Consider the following 18,945-nt stretch of genomic DNA (forward strand, 5'->3'; position numbering starts at 1 on the left):
GGGAGAGAGAGAGAGAGAGAGAGAGAGAGAGAGAGAGAGAGAGAGAGGGAGTGAGAGAGAGAGGGGAGAGAGAGAGAGAGAGAGGGGAGAGAGACACACGGGGTGAGAAAGACACAGACGAAAGACAGACAGAAGGATAGATACAGAGTTAGAGTGATGAAGTGATGTAGTAATAAAGAGACAGAGTGATGGACTGATAAAGTGAGGGAGTAACAGAGAGATAGTTACCTGGAGGACTATCTTCGTCCGAGAGTCTCGGTTTCTTCTCGGGGCAAACAGGCGGCTTACTCGGGCGTCTGAGGGAACAGAGATTGGTATTAAACCACCACGACAACACAACTCTCCTGAACACACATGTAACAATGGAGCAACAGGCCTCACTGCGGATCTGAGTGAAAGATATCAGGGCGGTGTGTACCTCTTTGAATTTGTCCCCTCATCTCTGAAACCTTTTGCAAATGGATTGTGGTTGATCTTCAGCTTTGTTATCTGTGGGAGGTAGGGAGAGAGAGAGAGAGAGAGAGAGAGAGAGAGAGAGAGAGAGAGAGAGTGTGGTCAGCATACGATCTCAGTGGCGCCATCACAGCAGTGAGATGTTATATATATATATATTTAAGATATATCTTTGCATTCTTATGCTTTATTACCGAGTGAGATAGACAGAACGGTATGGGAGAGAGAGGGGAGGACAAGCAAAGGACCACGGGCAGGAATCAAACCCGGGCCACTGCGACAGGACCGGGCCTTTATGGTACGCGCTGTACCCAGTATGCCACCGGGGGCGCCCCAAGATGTTATATTCTTTACTCCATTCAGGGGGTATCACAGCGTGAACCCGGAGGAGGCTCACCTTGGTGTTCTGGTAGGCAGTGACGGCCATGAAGGAGGTCTCGGGGAAGGTGAAGGTCTGGAAGACGCTCCAGCGAACGCTGAACATGTCGTCCGCCTGGATGATGTGGAAGCGTGGGTGGTAGCGATGCATGGAGTGGAGGATGATCTGGAGAGGGGAGGGAGGGTCAGTCCTTCTGTCGTGTAAAGGTTTCGACCTCCAAAACGATCGATATCGTACGCAATGAATGTGATATTTTATTATTATAGAACTTTTCAAAAAAAAAGTTACAAAGTGTGTAACAGATTAGTTTATTTATTTCCAAATAAGATAAAAATGTTTTTTAAAAGAGGCCACTTTAAGAAATTCCTTTTGTTATCTAAATATATCAACTTGCAATACGATCAATATCATATACAATAAATACATTACTTTGTTAATACAGCACTTCTCAAAACCAAGTAACAAAGTGCATAACAGATTAATTTATTTTCAAATAAGATTAAAAAGTTATTTTAAAAGAGATCTATCATTTACACATAAATACATAAACATAAACATAAATCTTGTTTAACTCTCCGCTCATAAAATCCCTGGAGTGTTTCTCAGCACGGTCACAGGCAGTTTAATTTACTGCATTTATTTACTGTAATTGCAAAAATGTTACACTGCCCTGTATTTTGCACAACAATCAACCGTGGCTGCCACCACTCCCACTCATCACTTTACATTTCTGTTAATTATTTGTCACTTAATTTTACTTATTTTATATATTTTTTAACAAAATGTATCTATTTACTTTATATTGTATGTTGCTGCTATACGTTTGCTGAGGTAACAAGCATAATAATTTGACCCCTTGTGTACTTTGTGACTTTGTGACTCACGTGTCCGTGCTGGTCCAGCGTGTTGTTGGTGAGCTTCAGCTTCAGGAAGGACATGGACTGCTTCATCCAGTGGCTGCCCAGGGCCGGGGAGTCCGGATGGAGGTAGGTCCTGCAGGGCGGCTGTGGCTCCGCTTTGCCCGCCACCTCCCATTTGTCGTCCACTTTCCACTGAGGGGGGGGGGGGGGGGGGGGGGAGAGAGAGAGAGAGAGAGAGAGAGAGAGAGAGAGAGAGAGAGAGAGAGAGACGTTATTACCGTTCACCTGTTTTGGTTTGATTCTAATGCCAATAAATCTTTTTTGAATTTAATTTAATTGAGGGACAGAGAGAGAGAGAGAAAGAGACAGAGGGAGAGACACAGAGAGAGAGAGAGAGACATGTTGGGGCCACTAGTCTTGTCTGTGACACACACACACACACACACACACACACACACACACACACACACACACAATCTGCTGGTGGTTCACAACAGAGAGAAAGTGGAAGAGACGGCTGCAGCTTGTGCCCCCCCCCCACTGAGATGCATGGTGAGTACAGTGGGACCCCCAGCAGGGGATAGAAAAACAGGAAAGAGATAACAGCCCTTGATGTACAATGTCAGGGGGAGGGGTTGGGGTGTTAGAAGGGGGTGATAAACAAGGAGGGGGAGGAGGAGGAGGGGGGGTGCAGGGCCCATGGTGTCTGGGGAAAGTGGGTGACTGGGCTCATGGCCATGGCCAGTGTGGTGGGAAGTTCCCGACACTGGGAGTCAAGCCTGCGGTGTTAAGGCTTAGTTATGGTTCCACGTCGACGCAACGCAAGGGGGACCACGGACCCATTACGCCCTCCTCGCGTCCACCGCAAGGGCCTGACGTGCGCCTCCCAAAAATGTAAACCTCGCGTCGAGGCGGTGCAGCAGCAGGGGATGTGATCGGCCCGCTCACTAAAACCCTGACGCAGAGCCAAAACAGGGTCACGACTGCGTCGCAGCGTCTGCGTGGTCATTGCGCTGCGTCGACGTGGAGCCACAACTGAGCCTTTGGAGGCGGGTGAGGGGTGACACGGAGGGGATAGGAGGGGGTCCTCACCTTGTATCTGAAGCCGTCCTCAGGCACCATGTCCACCAGAAGGATGTACTTGGCACAGGGGATCAGGCCTGCGAGGTTGATCTTACAGTGGGGGAACATTCTCCTGGAAGACACAAACAGGGAAGAGTTAAAGAAAAAAACTGAAGTAAGGAAATATCAGCGGAAAAAAAAGTCTGAAGTAAAAGACCTCTCAGTGTTTATGCATTCACTGTCTCGTATTTTTAATTCCCATCACTGTTGTTCCGTCCTTCCCGCGTCAACATTGTAATTTCCTGCATGTATTCCATGGTCCGTTAACGGGATCCCAGCCGGGGTGTTTGTGTATGAGGCGGGTGAGGCTCTTACCTTCCGGGCTTGGTGATGATCATCTCGGTGCCGTTCTCGTGGAAGGTCTTCCAGAGGTCCGGGTCCTCCAGGGTCATCCTGATGCTGCCCTGCTGGAGGTATCCATCGGGCCCCGTCGCCATGGGGACTGCAGGGGCCCCGCTGAAGTTGGTCTTCAAGTCTGGCCACAGAAAACGATGGGAGAGTCATCAGAGTCATCGTTAAGTTTGGTCCCCGGCAGGGTTTAAGATGAGCGAAGCATGTTTAGGAAAGAGGGTGAACGGACCGCAAGGCTTAAAGCAGAACCATAAGAAGATGTGTTTCATGGAACTGGGAAACTTCGAGCAAAGCGTTGCGTCAAAAGGGAACAAACACAAAAAAACAAATGTCTCTTACCTCGAATGGACTGCATGGTTCAGACTCCAAACGCTGCTACAACCGGTTAAAAAAGAGAAACGCTGCAGAGAAGCTGGACCCCCGCTGTTGTAACGGTATCCACGGTGTTGACCCGGGTTCTGTGCCCCCCTTCCCTGTGATCCGGGGCTCCTCCCTGGGTTTAGGGTGCTGGTTGCTGCAGTAGGGTGCTGGGTGCTGCAGTACAATATCCAGTGGCTCGAGGTGCGTGGAGAGAGAGAGAGGCCGGAGAGGTGGAGGGATCAGGGTGGCGACGCTGTGCTGTGTGAGCTCCGTGGTGGCCGGGGGACATTGTCCCAGACTTTTAAGGGAAGGCCGGCAGTGGGCGGGGCCTCGAGGGCCGTTCCCCGCCTTTGAAGTGGCACAATGATGAGCTGGAGCCCCGCTGGGATTGGCGGCTGGGGGAAATCAAAGAGACTTAGCAGAGCCTTGATAGCGTCCCCACAGGAAGGGGGCCGGAGGAAATGCGTCTTTATTAACTGCTAAGAGACTTTTAAACAAATATGGACGGGGCCGCCAGCCCAGGTAGGGCCCCTGACGGCACCAGAGGCAGAGGGGATCGTTCACACGGCCGCACCGCTGGACCGTTTAGAGGGCCTGTGTAATGTGGTCAAATACACGTTGACTTTCACTCACCAAAATAGAAGGTTTGTGTGTATAATTTATGTTTGTGTACACATATGAAAATATTTTATGTTTAATATATATGTATGTAGGTATGTATTTTATATTCAGATATATATTACAGGGTATATTTGTTTCAAACATTTCACAATATCATCCCCCAATTTCTAATTGGTATTTAAAAGAAGGAACGTTTCATCTTTTTCTTTACACAATTAAAAACGTTTTCTGCCATTTAAACGAATATAATAATCACACATTCTAGATCTATAAAAACAAAGAAGTTGTTGACTGAACGCCTTCATGTAAAAGCATCCGGGTCACAGAGAGGCCTTCAGGCCGGTCGTAGAAATTAATAAGTGGGCGTGTCAGCGCTGTGTAAACCAATCATGGTGTGATGACGGCGCGTGTTGCAGGTACGTTCCTTCACCTGAGGGCACGGAGAGTGTGTAAGTGTGTGTGTGTGCATGTGCGCGCGTGTGTGTGTTAACGCCTCTATGTTTGTGTGTGTGTGTGTGTGTGTATGTGTGCGTGCGTGTCTACCTTTGTGTGTGTGTGTGTATGTTTGTGTGCGTGTCTACCTGTGTGTGTGTGTGTGTGTGTGTGTGTGTGTGTGTGTGTGTGTGTGTGTGTGTGTGTGCGCCTGTATGTGTGTGTGTGTGCGTGCGTGGAGGGCTGTGTATTGGGGCTGTCTAGACAGGCCCGTACTCTGCTAGATAATCTCATTAGGCTAGTTTCCTCTGAAGGCTCTATGGTTTCTCCGTGTGGGAGAGAGCCAGGGTAGGGACCAGCAATTAACAACCAGTTAGCACCACAAGGCCAACTCAGGCCTGAATGGGACGGGGGAAGGAGGGGGTTAAAGACCCCTCCCTGGTACCACACTGACGACTGTTATTCATGGACCGTCAGCTTGGGGGCTGCTGCATCATACCCCCATTACCCCAGGCAAAACAAATGCTAAACGCCACTTACGCTAGGACCGGCCCGGTTTCTGATTCCTGCTGTCTGCCGCTCTGCCGTCCACCTCTCTCTCTGTTTCAGAATTCTTTATTTTGATTTGCGTCGAACTGTAGGCCGTGATTGTTTTTGTTCCCGGCCTTACCTGAGGTGCTTTTGGATGGAGGGGTCTGATGAATGACTGTATGTAATGTCATGTAAATGTCATGTCGCCATACCATGTCATTGTCCCCAGTGGACGCGGGAATTTGAATTGAATTGAGCGTCTCTGACAGTCCATGCGGCCTGCGAGGCTATGAATACTAACATGGCAGTGATGTTGCATTCTCTCGTCTACCTGTTGCATACAGTACCGTCTACAGCCCTTCGTTGGTAACAATGCAACACACAATTGCACCTATTGTCGTCTTTGGAATATAATGCAGAGATCACAAAGACGACCACAACAATCTTTGAGAAGCGTATTCTTGATTTTCTGGTATCTTCCGGTCATCTGCCCCCTAGGCAGAGGACATAAACCCGAACGCCATCACTCACAGCCTCCCTCACACGACTTCCAAAGAAGGGCTTTTTGGGGAAATGACCAGAGTGAAGTCTTCGAGCGCTTTTACACAGCGTGAAAGCATTGATCGGCGTGTTTATGAGCGCTGTACTCTGCCAGGTCGATGCTGAACCACCGGATAATGGCTGCAGCGGGGCAGTAACAGGAGCCATCAGGCCACCCACTAAAGGGCAACCCCACTCTGTCCATTCACCTCAGCCACCATCACCACCGCCGCGGGCTTGTTGACATGAGCCTGGCGTTAAGATCCTGATAACAGCCCCTCCTCTGTCACCTCAGTCCTCCCCCGCCCCCGCGTTGTAAAAAGACGAAACAACAAGAAGAAACCTCTGGCCTTGAGGAAGTGGCGTGCGTTTTTTTATCCTTCTGATGTGAAATCAACCGCCTGCTTGGAGACTCGCAGGTCCCGTGTGGCTGTCCTCACCTACAGCTACTTCTGAAGAACACCTCCACCCCGACCACCACCACCAACGCCAACGCCACCCCCACCACTACTTCCAATACCACAACCTCAACCTCCACCTTCAACACCGTCTCCGCCACAACTACTACCTCCACCTCCAGCCCCACCACAAACACCGCTACAACCGATATCAAGACCTCCACCTGCACCTTCGATACCACCACAAACACCACCTCCACCTCCTCTACCACCACCATCATCTCCACCACTACTACCAATAATAACAAAAAAAAACATCTCATCCGATTTTTCCACCACAATCCTTTCTGTGCTTTTTTCCTCCACAGCCACATGTTCACTTGCGTACATGCTGCCTACTTGCTGCCTGCCCCCCCCCCCTCTGGGGCAATGTTGTGTGAGGGGGGGTCCCAGCCTGGGGACGTTCAGAGGGGTGAGGGGGGAGGTGTACGTTTCAGCAGCAAGCGTGTCAATTCAGTTACACAGGCTCTGGAGGTGACACACACACACACACACACTCGCACGCACACCACACACTCACGCTAAATACAGTTACACTGCCAGGCTCTAAAGGTGACACGCACGCACACACACACACACACACACACACACACACACACACACACACACACACACACACACAGGTCTGAACGCACGTGTGCGCGACATTGTCTGGAGGTGTAAGGGACTGAAGGGGTCGGTAGACAAGTTCAGGGGTCAGGGGTATGGGGGGCGGGGGTATCGTCCATGTAACAGACTGGGTGCAGTTGGACTTGGACATCACATCGGGGGAGTGGGGGGGATTCCTTCCACCTCTAGGGATATGATGAGGATGACAAGGTTAGATTTGTGCTGTGACAAGGTCTCTGTCGCAAAAGTGGTGCCTGACTGTAATGCTCCTCGCCCATGTTGTATTCTTCCACTCATGCTGCCAACATCAAGACATTCCCTGTTTCATTTTTCCTGCAAAGCTCTTTCATTTGGTTCTGAGGTTAATGTTTCTATTTTATAAAGATGTCTATTCACCTGCAGCACTGCCGTTTGCCTTTTGTATTTTTTATCGATGTGTTGTTTTAGTGTTTTATTAACATTGCTATGCAGCAAACACAAAAGACAAATTCCTCCTGCGTTCTAAACTTTCTTGACAATAAAGGCAACTCTGATTCTAACCTCGAGGAATTTGTCTCAGTGTTTTATTGATATTGTTCTGCACCACACACAAAGACAGATCCCTTCTACGTTCTAAACGTTCTTGACAATAGAGTCAACTCTGATTCTAACCTCACGGAGACTTCCTGAATAAATAAAGGTTGCATCCAGTAAATAAATAAAGCCAGAGGTCGTCTCCTAACTGAGCGATTCCCCTGGAGGAGGTCTGCTCGGAACGGTCTTTCTGGTCTTTTATTTATTCCTCTCCACAAACATCAGTGGCCTTCAGTGTATTGAGAGGAGGCTGAGTAGGCCTCAGCCGGGGCTTTGCTCTTCAGAAGATCTCCACTCTCCCAAGGTGTCAGACAACTCTCTCTCTCTCTCTCTCTCTCTCTCTCTCTCTTCCCTTCTGGCTATTCCTCTCTCGCTCTCTATCCCTCTCTATCTATTCTGCTCTCTCTCCATTTCTTCCTCTTCCTCTCTCTCTCTTTCTATTCCCCCCCTCTCGCCCTCTCCCTCTCCATTCCCCTCCCTTGATCCCCCCCTTCCTCTCTCTCTATCCTTTCTCCCTATTCCCCATCTTCTCATTTCACTCTCTCTATTCCCCTCTTTATCTATTCCGCTCTCGCGCTTTATCTCTCCACCCCCCCCCCCCTCTCTCTCTAATCCTCTGTATCTATTCTGCTCTCTCGTGCTCTCCCTTCTCCTCACTCTCTTCTCCCTCTCTCCCCCTCTTCCTCTCTCACCCTCCCTCCCCATTTCCCCCTCTCTCTCTCTCTCTCACCCTCCCCCCCCCCCCTCTCTTCCTCTATCTCTCTCCCTCCCCTCTCCCCCTCTCTTCCCCTCTCTTCCTCTCTGGCCATTTGCTCCTGCTACCCAGTTCCCCCTGGTGCCCCGACGGCCCAACAGCTGCCAATACACAGGGCGGGGGCCCCGGGATGAGACGGCTCTGCAGCCCAATAAAGGGCCCCCGCCGGGGCTGACGAGAAATCTCACACCTTTCCCTCACATTAGCCATGCAGCACGGCCTTTTGATGCTGCACCGGGGGCCCCTCCGAGGAGGGCCCCCCGGTGCAGAGCAGGGGCCCCCGGACCAGGGGAGCCTCCGTGGGGCCCCATGATCGGGCAGACGCACACAGGGCCAGAGGAACAAGCGACAGCTCACCTGAACAGGTCGCTCAGGACGTCCCCGGCTGGGAAGGGGACATAGACAGGCAGACAGACAGACAGACAGACAGACAGACAGACAGACAGACAGACAGACAGACAGACACACAGCTCACCTCCAATAAACTCTAATGGTTTGAACCCAACCTCTGATTTGTTTCTATTCAAACACTGTATATACAGACAGACAGACAGACAGGCAGACAACCTGAACCCAACCTCTGATTCGTTTCTTTTCTAACAAAATGTATATTGCGACTCTGTATATATACAGAGTCGCTCACCAGCTTCCGCAAAAGACTCAAAACTCACATGTTCAGAGTTCACCTCGACTCTGCATAGAAACCAATGCACAGCCACCATTGAATGTTGTACGTCCTGGCACTTGTACATTGCACTTATTCAAGGTACTTAATTGTGTAGCATCTACAGTAGCTGCTATTATTGCTTTACACGGAGAATGGGTTAGCCTACGATTGTAATACTTGCACTTGGTTCTATTACCATCTTTACTGTACCGACAGCGATATATTGTTTCACTTCTTATGACAAATGTACTTATTGTAACAAATGCACTTATTGTAAGTCTCTTTGGATAAAAGCGTCTGCTAAATGCCCTAAATGTAAATGTAAAATGTAAATGTATATAGCCAGTCAATAATCAGCATGTAGTCAGTCTTAGGAATGAGAAAGGGGAAGAGGACCCTGATTATCAACAACCCCTCTCAGTGATGAGTGCCCTCTCTCCTGTCCACTCCGGTGTTGAGTGGGCCCACATTTGGCCCAGCGACAGAAGAAAACAAACCCTCACATCTAGCTTGCCTGGCAAAGGGCTGAACGACAACTTCACAGCACTTCATAAGGAACTTGTGGAAGTTGCTAATGAAGACTAATGACTCCCCTGGTGTCGGGGACTTCACACCCGCGTGTACAAGCCCTTTGCTGGCCCTTGTGGGGGGTATGTGGGGGGCTGTGTGGTGGTCTGGTGGGCAGGGTGGGGGGGGGGACAGACAAGATAATATAACTGCCACACACACACACACACACACAGGAGTGAAACACATTGAACATGTAAAATGATGAACGGTTTAACGTGACTAGGTGTGTTTGAGGGTCTGACTATCTACGGGGTGTCGTGGTTGAGTTGGGTCAAAGTGTCTTGGTTGAGACCTAGTTGAACTGTCATAGAATAAATAAAGGATTTTTAACCTGCATCCATGTATAGACGGTCATGTTTCATGTCATGTTCCAGTGACCTGGATAGTTTGGTTGGCAAGCGGTGTTAACTGCTTACCAACCAGTTAATAACGAGTTAATAACCAGTGTTATTTATACTAACTAACGTAGGAGGGCACAAGGTTTCATGTCTGCTTGAGTTGGGGAGTATTTCCGTTGGTCACACTGCCGTGTGAACAGACGCTTCAAAATGGACGCATGTCAATCTGGCAGCTCATGGTCATTGTGTGTGTTGGAAAATGGCGCTCCTATTGGAGGAAAGCCAGCAGAGAAAGACAGAACGATGTAATAGAGGCCGTTCAGACATGTTAACATCCTCTCAAACAACGTGGAAGTTAAATGTTATTATTGTTGAAAATAAGAGTTTATTTTCCAACTCGCATCAAACTTAAGTCATTTAAAAGTTTGTTTGTTTTGTTAATAAAAAACAAACCATGGTTTGATATCAATTGCCACATTATTCCTATATTTGGAAAATCAAGCTGTGATTTTAGTAGTAGGATAAATTAGTCGATCGTTAGACTGATTTGTTGCCGCCCACATTATCATCTGCACAATGCAAGTGACAAACATTGTGTTCTTCCCATTATTTCTCAACATCGTCCCTCACCAGTTGCACATAGGGATGTGTGTGTGCGTCTGTGTCCGTGTGTCAACATTGTGTTCTTCCTATTATTTTTCATCAACATCATCTCTCACCAGTTGCAATTACCCACACACATAGTGTGTGTGTGTGTGTGTGTGTGTCAACATTGTGTTCCTATTATTTTTCATCAACATCATCTCTCACCAGTTGCACTCAGATGGTTATTTTGTACTGCCAGAGCAAAGAGCATAAACTGAAGAGAGGAACACTTCTTATCCAGCTCGAAACTAAACCTCTGGGACAGAAGACAGCAGAGTGACTATTACCCATAGTACGTTTTCCAACCTTTAGTATGTTTCCCCACGGTGAGTGGGAGCAGTATTTTCAGGAAGCACAAAAGACTCAAAAGTACATCCTTCTCAAGTATATTTTTGGTATTGACACATCTTCAATGAATTCAGTCCAAACGTTAAACAAAAGCAGCACCAAAGCCTCAAAGCCCATCCCTCATCGACACATTCCTGTCAGACGATACCGTATCACACGCTCAAACATACAAAATATTACAAACCTCCTCAAGGGTGATATCGTTTACAATTCTGTCATTTGAGATCTTTTTTTGTATTCAATAGCTTTCAAGAAACATAATTACCAAACATATACTTTTTTAGAAAAACTTTTCGTAAAAAAAAGAAAAACATTCATGGTCATCTCTTTACGATACATTTATCAAACGGATCGGTTTCATCAAGGCATCTGTATCAGAAGGTATTCACCTCTCCCTGCAGTTCAGGTCCACCTTGTTCAGGAAATGGAGGGAGCTGGTTGGGGGGGGGTCTACAGGTCTAGTACTGTCAATCGTTTCCTGAGTTGAATGGAAATGAATTGGTTTCTTAACGGTCTCACACACACAGAACCAGACAGACACACACACACACACACACACCCCCCCCCCCCACAAACTCTCAAACACAAACTCGCACACACACACACACACTCCTTTGCCCCGCTGCAACCCAATGCTCCAAAAAACCCTTAAAGCCCCCTCCCCTTTTGTTGGAAAGATTTTTGGATAAAGATATGTACAGAAGGGAATGTCCCGGACGATCCAAAGAACACGACACAGAGACGAGACGCAGCAGACAGCCGTTCTGCCCTATCATCGTTCAGAGCAATGCTGGTGAAGGGACCGCTTGTGTTCCCTCCAGGGCTACAAATGCACCGTAAACACACGCACACACACGCACAATAGACATTACAGCAAAAAAATAAACAGTGTACAAAAAGGAACAAGACATCCCACGTGTGAAGTGTAAACATATCAACAGTCTGCTACAGGTGAGTGGTAGGCTCCGCCCCCGGCCGCGCCCCCCCCGGCCCACAGACCCCGCCCGCTGGGGGAGGGGAACACCGTGTCAGGTACAGATGCGAGCGGCATGCACGTCCTCATGCCTATGTAGAGAGTCCCGAGGGGTCGCTGGTACGTGGCGTGCGACTCCGTCATGCTGCGGTGTGTGTGTGTGTGTGTGTGTGTGTGTGTGTGTGTGTGTGTGTGTGTGTGTGTGTGTGTGTGTGTGTGTGTGTGTGTGTGTGTGTGTGTGTGTGTGTGTGTGTGTGTGGGGTCTCAAGGTAAGGATGGAGGTGGGGGGGAAATAAGCGTTGCAGCAGTGGGGATACGGTGAGTAATTAAGAAGGAAAGAAAAATAAAGATGCCTAAAAATAGATGTGTGTGTGTGTGTGTGTGTGTGTGTGTGGGTGTGTGTGTGTCCAGATGGATCAGACTGTCCTCTAATAGTGCTTGGCTGGGTGTTTCATTTAGAAGGGAAACAGAAATGAAGCGCTAGTAGGTAGTAGAGTCGTCGTGTGAGTAATGCACAGGACTGCGTGCGCTGACTTCTGCTGTCAGACTCCGTGCGTGCGTGTGATATATAGTTCAGGTTCAGGGTTTCCTACGAGTACGCAATACTGCCAGAATGACATCGCATAGACAATGTGCAGCATCATGGGGGATGGCCAACGCCAGGTGTGTGTGTGTGTGTGTGCATGCATGTGTGTGTGTCTGTGCATGTGTCAGTGTGTCTGTGTGTTTCCGTGCGTCTGTATGTGTGTGCGTCTTCTGCTCAAATGTCCATGTAGTCGTCTTCCCCCTCTTCATCTGCGTCCTCCTCATCCTCCTCCTCCTCCTCCTCCTCCGACTCGCTCTCCAGCGACGACTCCTGGCTGGAGGTCTCCTGTACCTCCAGGACGGGCTGGCTCAGTGAGTCCTTCTTCACCGTGGCCGCCGACTGGGATGACAGGATCACGTTCTGCACCGGGAGTGGACAGCAGGGGGCGCAGGTGAGCCGCGTTTAGGACGAGGGCGCTTCTCTCCCACTCACCCGCTCTCTCTCTCGCTCGCTCCCTCCCTCGATCTCTCTCCCGCACAGCACATGCACATGCACATGATCTGTGCATTTTTTATACTAGTTAGGTTACTATAAAACTATGAAGGACCTGACTCTGCAGAATGACCATGATATGATCCATGTTAATTATATCATTGATATACTTAGCACTTAGCATCATGTAGCATCTTATCCTAGCTACCTTTCTTGTACACAGGGAATGGGTTAACCTAGAGATGGTTAGTGCGCTTGGCACTCGGCTCTACGAACATCCTTACTGTACCGACAGCGATGTATTGTCGTTGCCTTATCTTCTGAAAAATGTACTTGTTAGTAAGTCGCTGTGGATAAAAGCGTCTGCTAAAGGCTCTAAATGTAAATGTAATACGTTTTAATAATAAAAAAGCGTTGATAATTCGACCGACACAGTGGGAGCCACCGTACGGAAGAGGATGAGGGCCCCACGTGATTCTTTTTTTGAGTTCTGACTTTAACGTCAAAACTCTGAGATCGGAGTCTGAATAAAAACGGTTCTGGCTTTAATCTCAGAACAAAAAAAAAATAGAACACACATGCGGCCCTAATCCTGATCCGTGGGACCGCACGAAGACGGACGAGAAGAACCACGTGAACCCGGGCGGTGTGAGCGCCCCCCCCCCGGGACCCACCTTCAACCTCTGCTTTGTCTCCTCCGAGATGCTGCCCTTGGGAGAGAGCAGGGTGGGCGTGGGCGGCGTGACAGTGATCTCGGGGGGGAACTTGGTGACGGTGGAGGGGATGAAGAGCTTTGGCATGTTGGGGGGGATGCGAGAGCGGACCCGGGCGGGGTCCACCAGCCTGGAGGTGTCCATGCCGGGGTAGTGGTGCTGCTGGTCTGTAGAGACACACACACACACACACACACACACACACACACACACACACACACACACACACACACACACACACACACACACACACACACACACACACACACACACACACACACACACAGGAGCAGCCTTTAATGAGGGTCTTCAAAAGTGTTTGTTCCTCAGAATGGAGCATGTGAAGACAAGGCAGGACGCGCGATGGCCCGAGTCGGAACCGCGGCCACCACAGAACACGTTCCTTTCAGAGCAATGTATTAAAACCACTCCGAGTGCTCCGTCAGTCAACACAGTAACTAGGACAGGAAGGATAAAGAGGCCATTATGGTCCTCGTTAGACTTAATGGGGGTTCAGACGCCGTTCCTTCAACAACGCTTTCACAAATATCAGACCTTGTTATGAACCTTCACAGACAGCCAGACGGGCATAACACCGACTGACTCTGTGTGTGTGTGCGTGTGCGTGTGCGTGTGCGTGTGTGTGTGTTTTGGCCAGATCTTTATCTAGAGATCCATTATTATCGTATTCTTTTTTTTGGAGTTGCAGGTGTGTGTGGGGGCGCTCCCGTGTGAGTGTGTGTGTGGGTGCGTGTGTGCACGTGTGAGTGAGACCGTGTGACACCAATTCATGTCCATTCACCTCAGGAAACGATTGACAGTACTCGCTGCTCCCTGTAGCGACCCCCCCCACTCCCCCCTACCTCCCTCCACCTCCTGAACTGCAGGGGGCGCTGAATATACAGACTTCCTCCTGGAACGCAGCTGCTGGACAAACACCGCCAAGAGGTGACCTCTGTCTGCCTGTCTGTGTGTGTGTGTATGTGTTTCTATGTGTGTCTGTCTGTGTCGCTGTCCATGTATCTGTCTGTGTGTGTGTGTTTCTGTCTATCTGTGTGTCTGTGTGTGTGTATGTGTTTCTATGTGTCTGTGTGTGTCTGTGTCTGTCTGTGTGTGTGTGTTTCTGTGTGTGCTTCTGTCCATCTGTCTGTCTGTCTATGTGTGCATATCTCTCTCTCTCTGTGTGTGTGTGTGTGTGTGTGTGTATATGCGTGTGTGTGTGTGTGGGTGTAAGTATGTGTTTGTGTGTGCGTGCGTGTGCGTGTCTGACCTGTGCCGGTGGCTGAGGTGCTGCTACAGGTGGGGGCGGGCTCCTCGTGGAACCAGCCCGTGACGGGGTCCAGGCCCGGGGACACGGCGGCCATCTTCATCCGCTGGCACAGGTGGGTCTCCTGCAGCCGGTACGACGGGCCCTCGGAAGGCTCGCGGCCCTCTTCTGGGGACACAACGGCACGGAGGTGAAGGCTAGGCTGGGGCAGGGCGCTCAGACACACACACACACACAGTGGCGCTCAGCAGCATGGCTCAGCGGCGTGGCTCAGCGGCGTGGCTCAGCGGCGTGGCTCAGCGGCGTGGCTCAGCGGCGTCGCTCAGCGGCCTCGCTCGCAGCGTCGCTCAGCGGCCTCGCTCAGCGGCTTCGCTCAGCGGCGTCCGCAAGAGATTCAAGACCCACTCGAGTCCCCCCGTAACCCTCCTACACACTTATTGTGTGTTGTACGTCCTGGCACTTAATGTACACACTCATTGTGTGTTGTACGCTCTTTCACTGAAAAATAGTACATAGCGTTGTGTAGCATCTTATCCTAGCTATCGTTGTTGTATACGGGGAATGGGTCAACCTAACGATTTTTGGTGCTTGGCACTCGGTTCTATGAACATCCTTACTGTACCGACAGCGATGTATTGTTGTTTCTCTTTCTTCTGACAAATGTAATATTTGTAAATCGCTCTGGATAAAAGCGTCTGCTAAATTCCATAAATGAGTAGGGACTGGATGAGTGGGACTATTCGGGAGACAGTTCTCAGCCATCCTGGGCGTTAGACGGTCCACGAGCTGACAGAAGTCCCCACGAGTTAGCGGGGTTAAGTATGACTTGACCCTCTGCCATTTAAAAGGTCGAAAAGCCCTTGGTTTCATGTGTTCTCGAATACAAAATGCACAACTAGGGCGCCGACTCTTGGTGGGAAACTGTAACTGCAGCACAACTTCATTGGGGTGGACTCTCAGAAGAGGGGAATAAATATAATAAACATCAAATATATCAGAAGAACGAGTAGATCAAACATAGATGTGGAGAAATGGAAAGATTATTAAAATAAAGATTTATATGGAAATATTTGCATGGATATAAATGGAAAACTACATGGGTATTTATCATCGGATGTGATTCCCTGATAAAACACACATAAACCTGGTCGGTAAACACGACCCTTTTGTCCCCAAACGACCCAGAAATCAAACACTGAAGCCTTCCAGTTGTCCCCAGCGGGCGCCAATGTTGTTCTGTTCTAAAACACACAATCGGGGGAACTGCGCCGTGGCGTACCGACGTGGAGATTGAATGAATCATTTTGATTATCCTAATGATGGTATTTCCTCCGGAGCCAGACTCTCCCTGCGCCTCCATTTTGGTTGCCTAGGAAACTGTCATAGTGCATCGCGTCGCCTCGTCGCGCGTGTGTGTGTACACGTGTGCGCGGCAAGTGTAAGCGTGCACACACACACTCAGATAAAAGTGCGCATACAAACATGAACGCACACACACACACACACACACACACACAAACACAATCAATCGCCATCTCTCAACCATTGAAGGACCTCGTCAAGTAATAAAAAAAACACAAACCAGACGACAAGCAGTTCCCTTGAACGCGGTGGAGTTTCTCGTTTCCCCCCCCGAACACTGCCCCCCCTAAACCCTTGAAATAACATGAAAACACTAGAAGCAGCCAGCGTGGGGGTTTCTCTGCTACAACGTGACCAGGAGATATCATCCATTATGCACCCGGGGTGTTTTCTGGGCTGACGGTGGGGGCTTCAAGTGATTTATTCAACGGGAGCGCGGCGCTTTCCTCTGGCGGCTGTTAAAAGCCTCCAGTAAGGAAAAAGGAAATAGAAAAGTGTGACGAACGACGCCTGGTCAACAGGTCTCCCGTTACCACGGACTAACGACGGACGACGGGCCGGGGAGAGGGACGGACGGACGGACGGACGGCCAGACGGACGAAGCAGAAGACTGCGAGACGGGGGATTCTTCTGACGAGCTTGTGGGCACAGAAGGGGAAACTGACAGCAGCAGCACAAGCTGGAAAAACCCCATAACCTCGTAGGAACAAATGGGTTGTGTGACCGGGTAATGTGACTGGGTGGTGGCAAAACTAAGACATCAGACGTGCGCCCCCTGTGAGTCACCAAGACACCGGCATGAGACCGCTCACCCAGTCTCCCAGCTCATCGCTTCACCTTCTTATTGACACTGAATGGACGTCTGTTTTACGCCACAGCTTACATAAACTCACTATAGTACAGTTATACTATTAGTTAAGGATCACTCCCCCACGGCTATTATAGACTAACTATAGTATAGATCTACTACTAGTTAAGGATCACTACACCACAGCTTATATCAACTAACTATAGTATAGTTATGCTACTAGTAAAGGATCAGTCCCCCACGGCTATTATAGACTAACTATAGTATGGTTCTACTTTAGTAAACGATTGCTAAACCACATGTTATATATAAACTAACTACAGTATAGTTCTACTGGTTAACGATCACTTCAACACATGCTATATATAAACAAACTCCAGTATAGTTCTCCTACTAGTTAACTATCACTATACTAAATATTATCTATAAACTAACTACAGTGTAGTATTTATTTAGTTAACAATCACTTCAAGACATGTTATGCATGAACTAACTACAGTATAGTTCTCCTGGTTAGCGGTCACAGCTCCACATGTTATGTAAACTAACTAGTATAGTTCCCCTAATTAGCAATCCCCTCTGGACGCTGAGCGGCCTTTAGGGGGTACCTGTGTGGGGCAGGAAGGCCTTTAGGGGGTACCTGTGAGGGGCAGGAAGGCCTTTAGGGGGTACCTGTGTGGGGCAGGAAGGCCTTAAGGGGGTACCTGTGTGGGGCAGGAAGGCCTTAAGGGGGTACCTGTGTGGGGCAGGAAGGCCTTTAGGGGGTACCTGTGAGGGGCAGGAAGGCCTTGAAGGGGTACCTGTGTGGGGGAGGAAGGCCTTTAGGGGGTACCTGTGTGGGGCAGGAAGGCCTTTAGGGGGTACCTGTGTGGGGCAGGAAGGCCTTTAGGGGGTACCTGTGTGGGGCAGGAAGGCCTTTAGGGGGTACCTGTGTGGGGCAGGAAGGCCTTTAGGGGGTACCTGTGTGGGGCAGGAAGGCCTTAAGGGGGTACCTGTGTGGGGCAGGAAGGCCTTTAGGGGGTACCTGTGTGGGGCAGGAAGGCCACGGCTGCCGCCGCCGCCTGCTGGCCGGGAGGCCTCCGGGGCAGAGGCTGGTCCTGGTAGGCCGAGGCCAGGGGCCGGGCCACCTTCCCCGGGGGCTCGTACAGGGCCCTGGCCTGGAGCTCCTGGACGGCCAGGGGGTGGTAGGACGCCCCGTAGCCCATGGGGAGCGGCGAGGACAGGGCCCCGGGGAAGAAGAGGTCCCGGTGGTCCTTGGCGAACTTGGGCGTGGTGGGGGCGTCGGAGGCAGACTGTGGGAGAGGGAGTGGGAGGGAGAGGGAGAGAGAGAGAGAGAGAGAGAGCGAGAGAGAGAGAGAGAGAGCGAGCGAGAGCGAGAGAGAGAGAGAGAGAGAAGGAAGGAGAGGAAGAAAGGGGGAGGAGATAGGGAGGGAGGGATAAGAAGAGAGGGGGAGGGAGAAAGAGAGAGATATAAAAAATGTGTTTTGGGCTGACAGCTCTAGTAAGGGGCGTTATATGTGCGTTATCCCCATGGTTACGGCACACACAGACTTTGCTATACTGCACTAAAACGCCGCTGGCCGCTGACGAGGGATTTAACTCCTGTTTCGTTCCCGACCACCCTCTAGTACATCTATTTTAGTAACAGAGACTAAAGGGCACTATGCTGAGTATCATATAGGAGTCAGGGCATACTACCGTGTCAATCTTTTCCCATAAGAAGCGCGTTCACCGCCCCTTTAAACAGACGTCGGTTACATTTGGATTCCCCAGACACCTTGTTGCCGTGGCGGCGGGTTAAACAAACCGCAGATGCCAGCGCCCCCCCCGCCCCCCCCGCATTCGACTTTCCCACGGAGTCTTCCGGAGACCACTTGTGAACACAAGGGCTGCATACACAACCACAACCCCCCGCCCCCCGACGCTGCCATGGCAACGCAGAGGGAAATGCTTTTTGTACTTTACGCTCCTTTCCCCTGTAAATATGGTAACCGATCTTGGGGTGTGTGTGTGCGTGCGTGCGTGCGTGCGTGCGTGCGTGCGTGCGTGCGTGTGTGTGTGCGCGTGTGTGTGTGCTTGGGTGTGTCTTTTGATCCTGATTAATTTAGCCATGTGCATTTCCCCAGACGTCGGAGCCCTGTGTAAAGACACTCGGGCAGGAACAGTTCATCTAGAGTCCAGGGGGAGACATGA

General features: G+C 50.0%; 2 protein-coding genes across 6 annotated transcripts in view; both read right to left on the reverse strand.

Annotated features, from left to right (window-relative positions):
- Positions 1 to 3,520, reverse strand: part of tbx16 (T-box transcription factor 16) — a gene marked incomplete at both ends in the record, with an annotated part of 5,682 nt that extends 2,162 nt beyond the window's left edge. The window contains 7 exon segments of the mRNA XM_079750331.1: positions 229 to 296; positions 419 to 489; positions 851 to 997; positions 1,717 to 1,884; positions 2,785 to 2,887; positions 3,130 to 3,289; positions 3,505 to 3,520. Coding sequence (XP_079606457.1) covers positions 229 to 296; positions 419 to 489; positions 851 to 997; positions 1,717 to 1,884; positions 2,785 to 2,887; positions 3,130 to 3,289; positions 3,505 to 3,520 — 733 coding nt within the window.
- A 7,597-nt stretch (positions 3,521 to 11,117) lies between these two features.
- Positions 11,118 to 18,945, reverse strand: part of cabin1 (calcineurin binding protein 1) — a 52,288-nt gene continuing 44,460 nt past the window's right edge. For 4 of the 5 annotated variants that reach the window (XM_079745099.1, XM_079745100.1, XM_079745098.1 and 1 more), the window contains 4 exons: positions 17,777 to 18,044; positions 14,586 to 14,750; positions 13,277 to 13,482; positions 11,118 to 12,530 (listed from right to left, as the gene is read on the reverse strand). In XM_079745099.1, coding sequence (XP_079601225.1) covers positions 12,345 to 12,530; positions 13,277 to 13,482; positions 14,586 to 14,750; positions 17,777 to 18,044 — 825 coding nt within the window. In that variant the 3' untranslated portion in view covers positions 11,118 to 12,344. The remainder of the gene's footprint in view (positions 12,531 to 13,276; positions 13,483 to 14,585; positions 14,751 to 17,776; positions 18,045 to 18,945) is intronic. The other variant, XM_079745097.1, reaches the window with a different exon arrangement.

Source organism: Pollachius pollachius, assembly GCF_949987615.1.
Source record: "Pollachius pollachius genome assembly, chromosome: 1".
Lineage (NCBI taxonomy): Eukaryota > Metazoa > Chordata > Actinopteri > Gadiformes > Gadidae > Pollachius > Pollachius pollachius.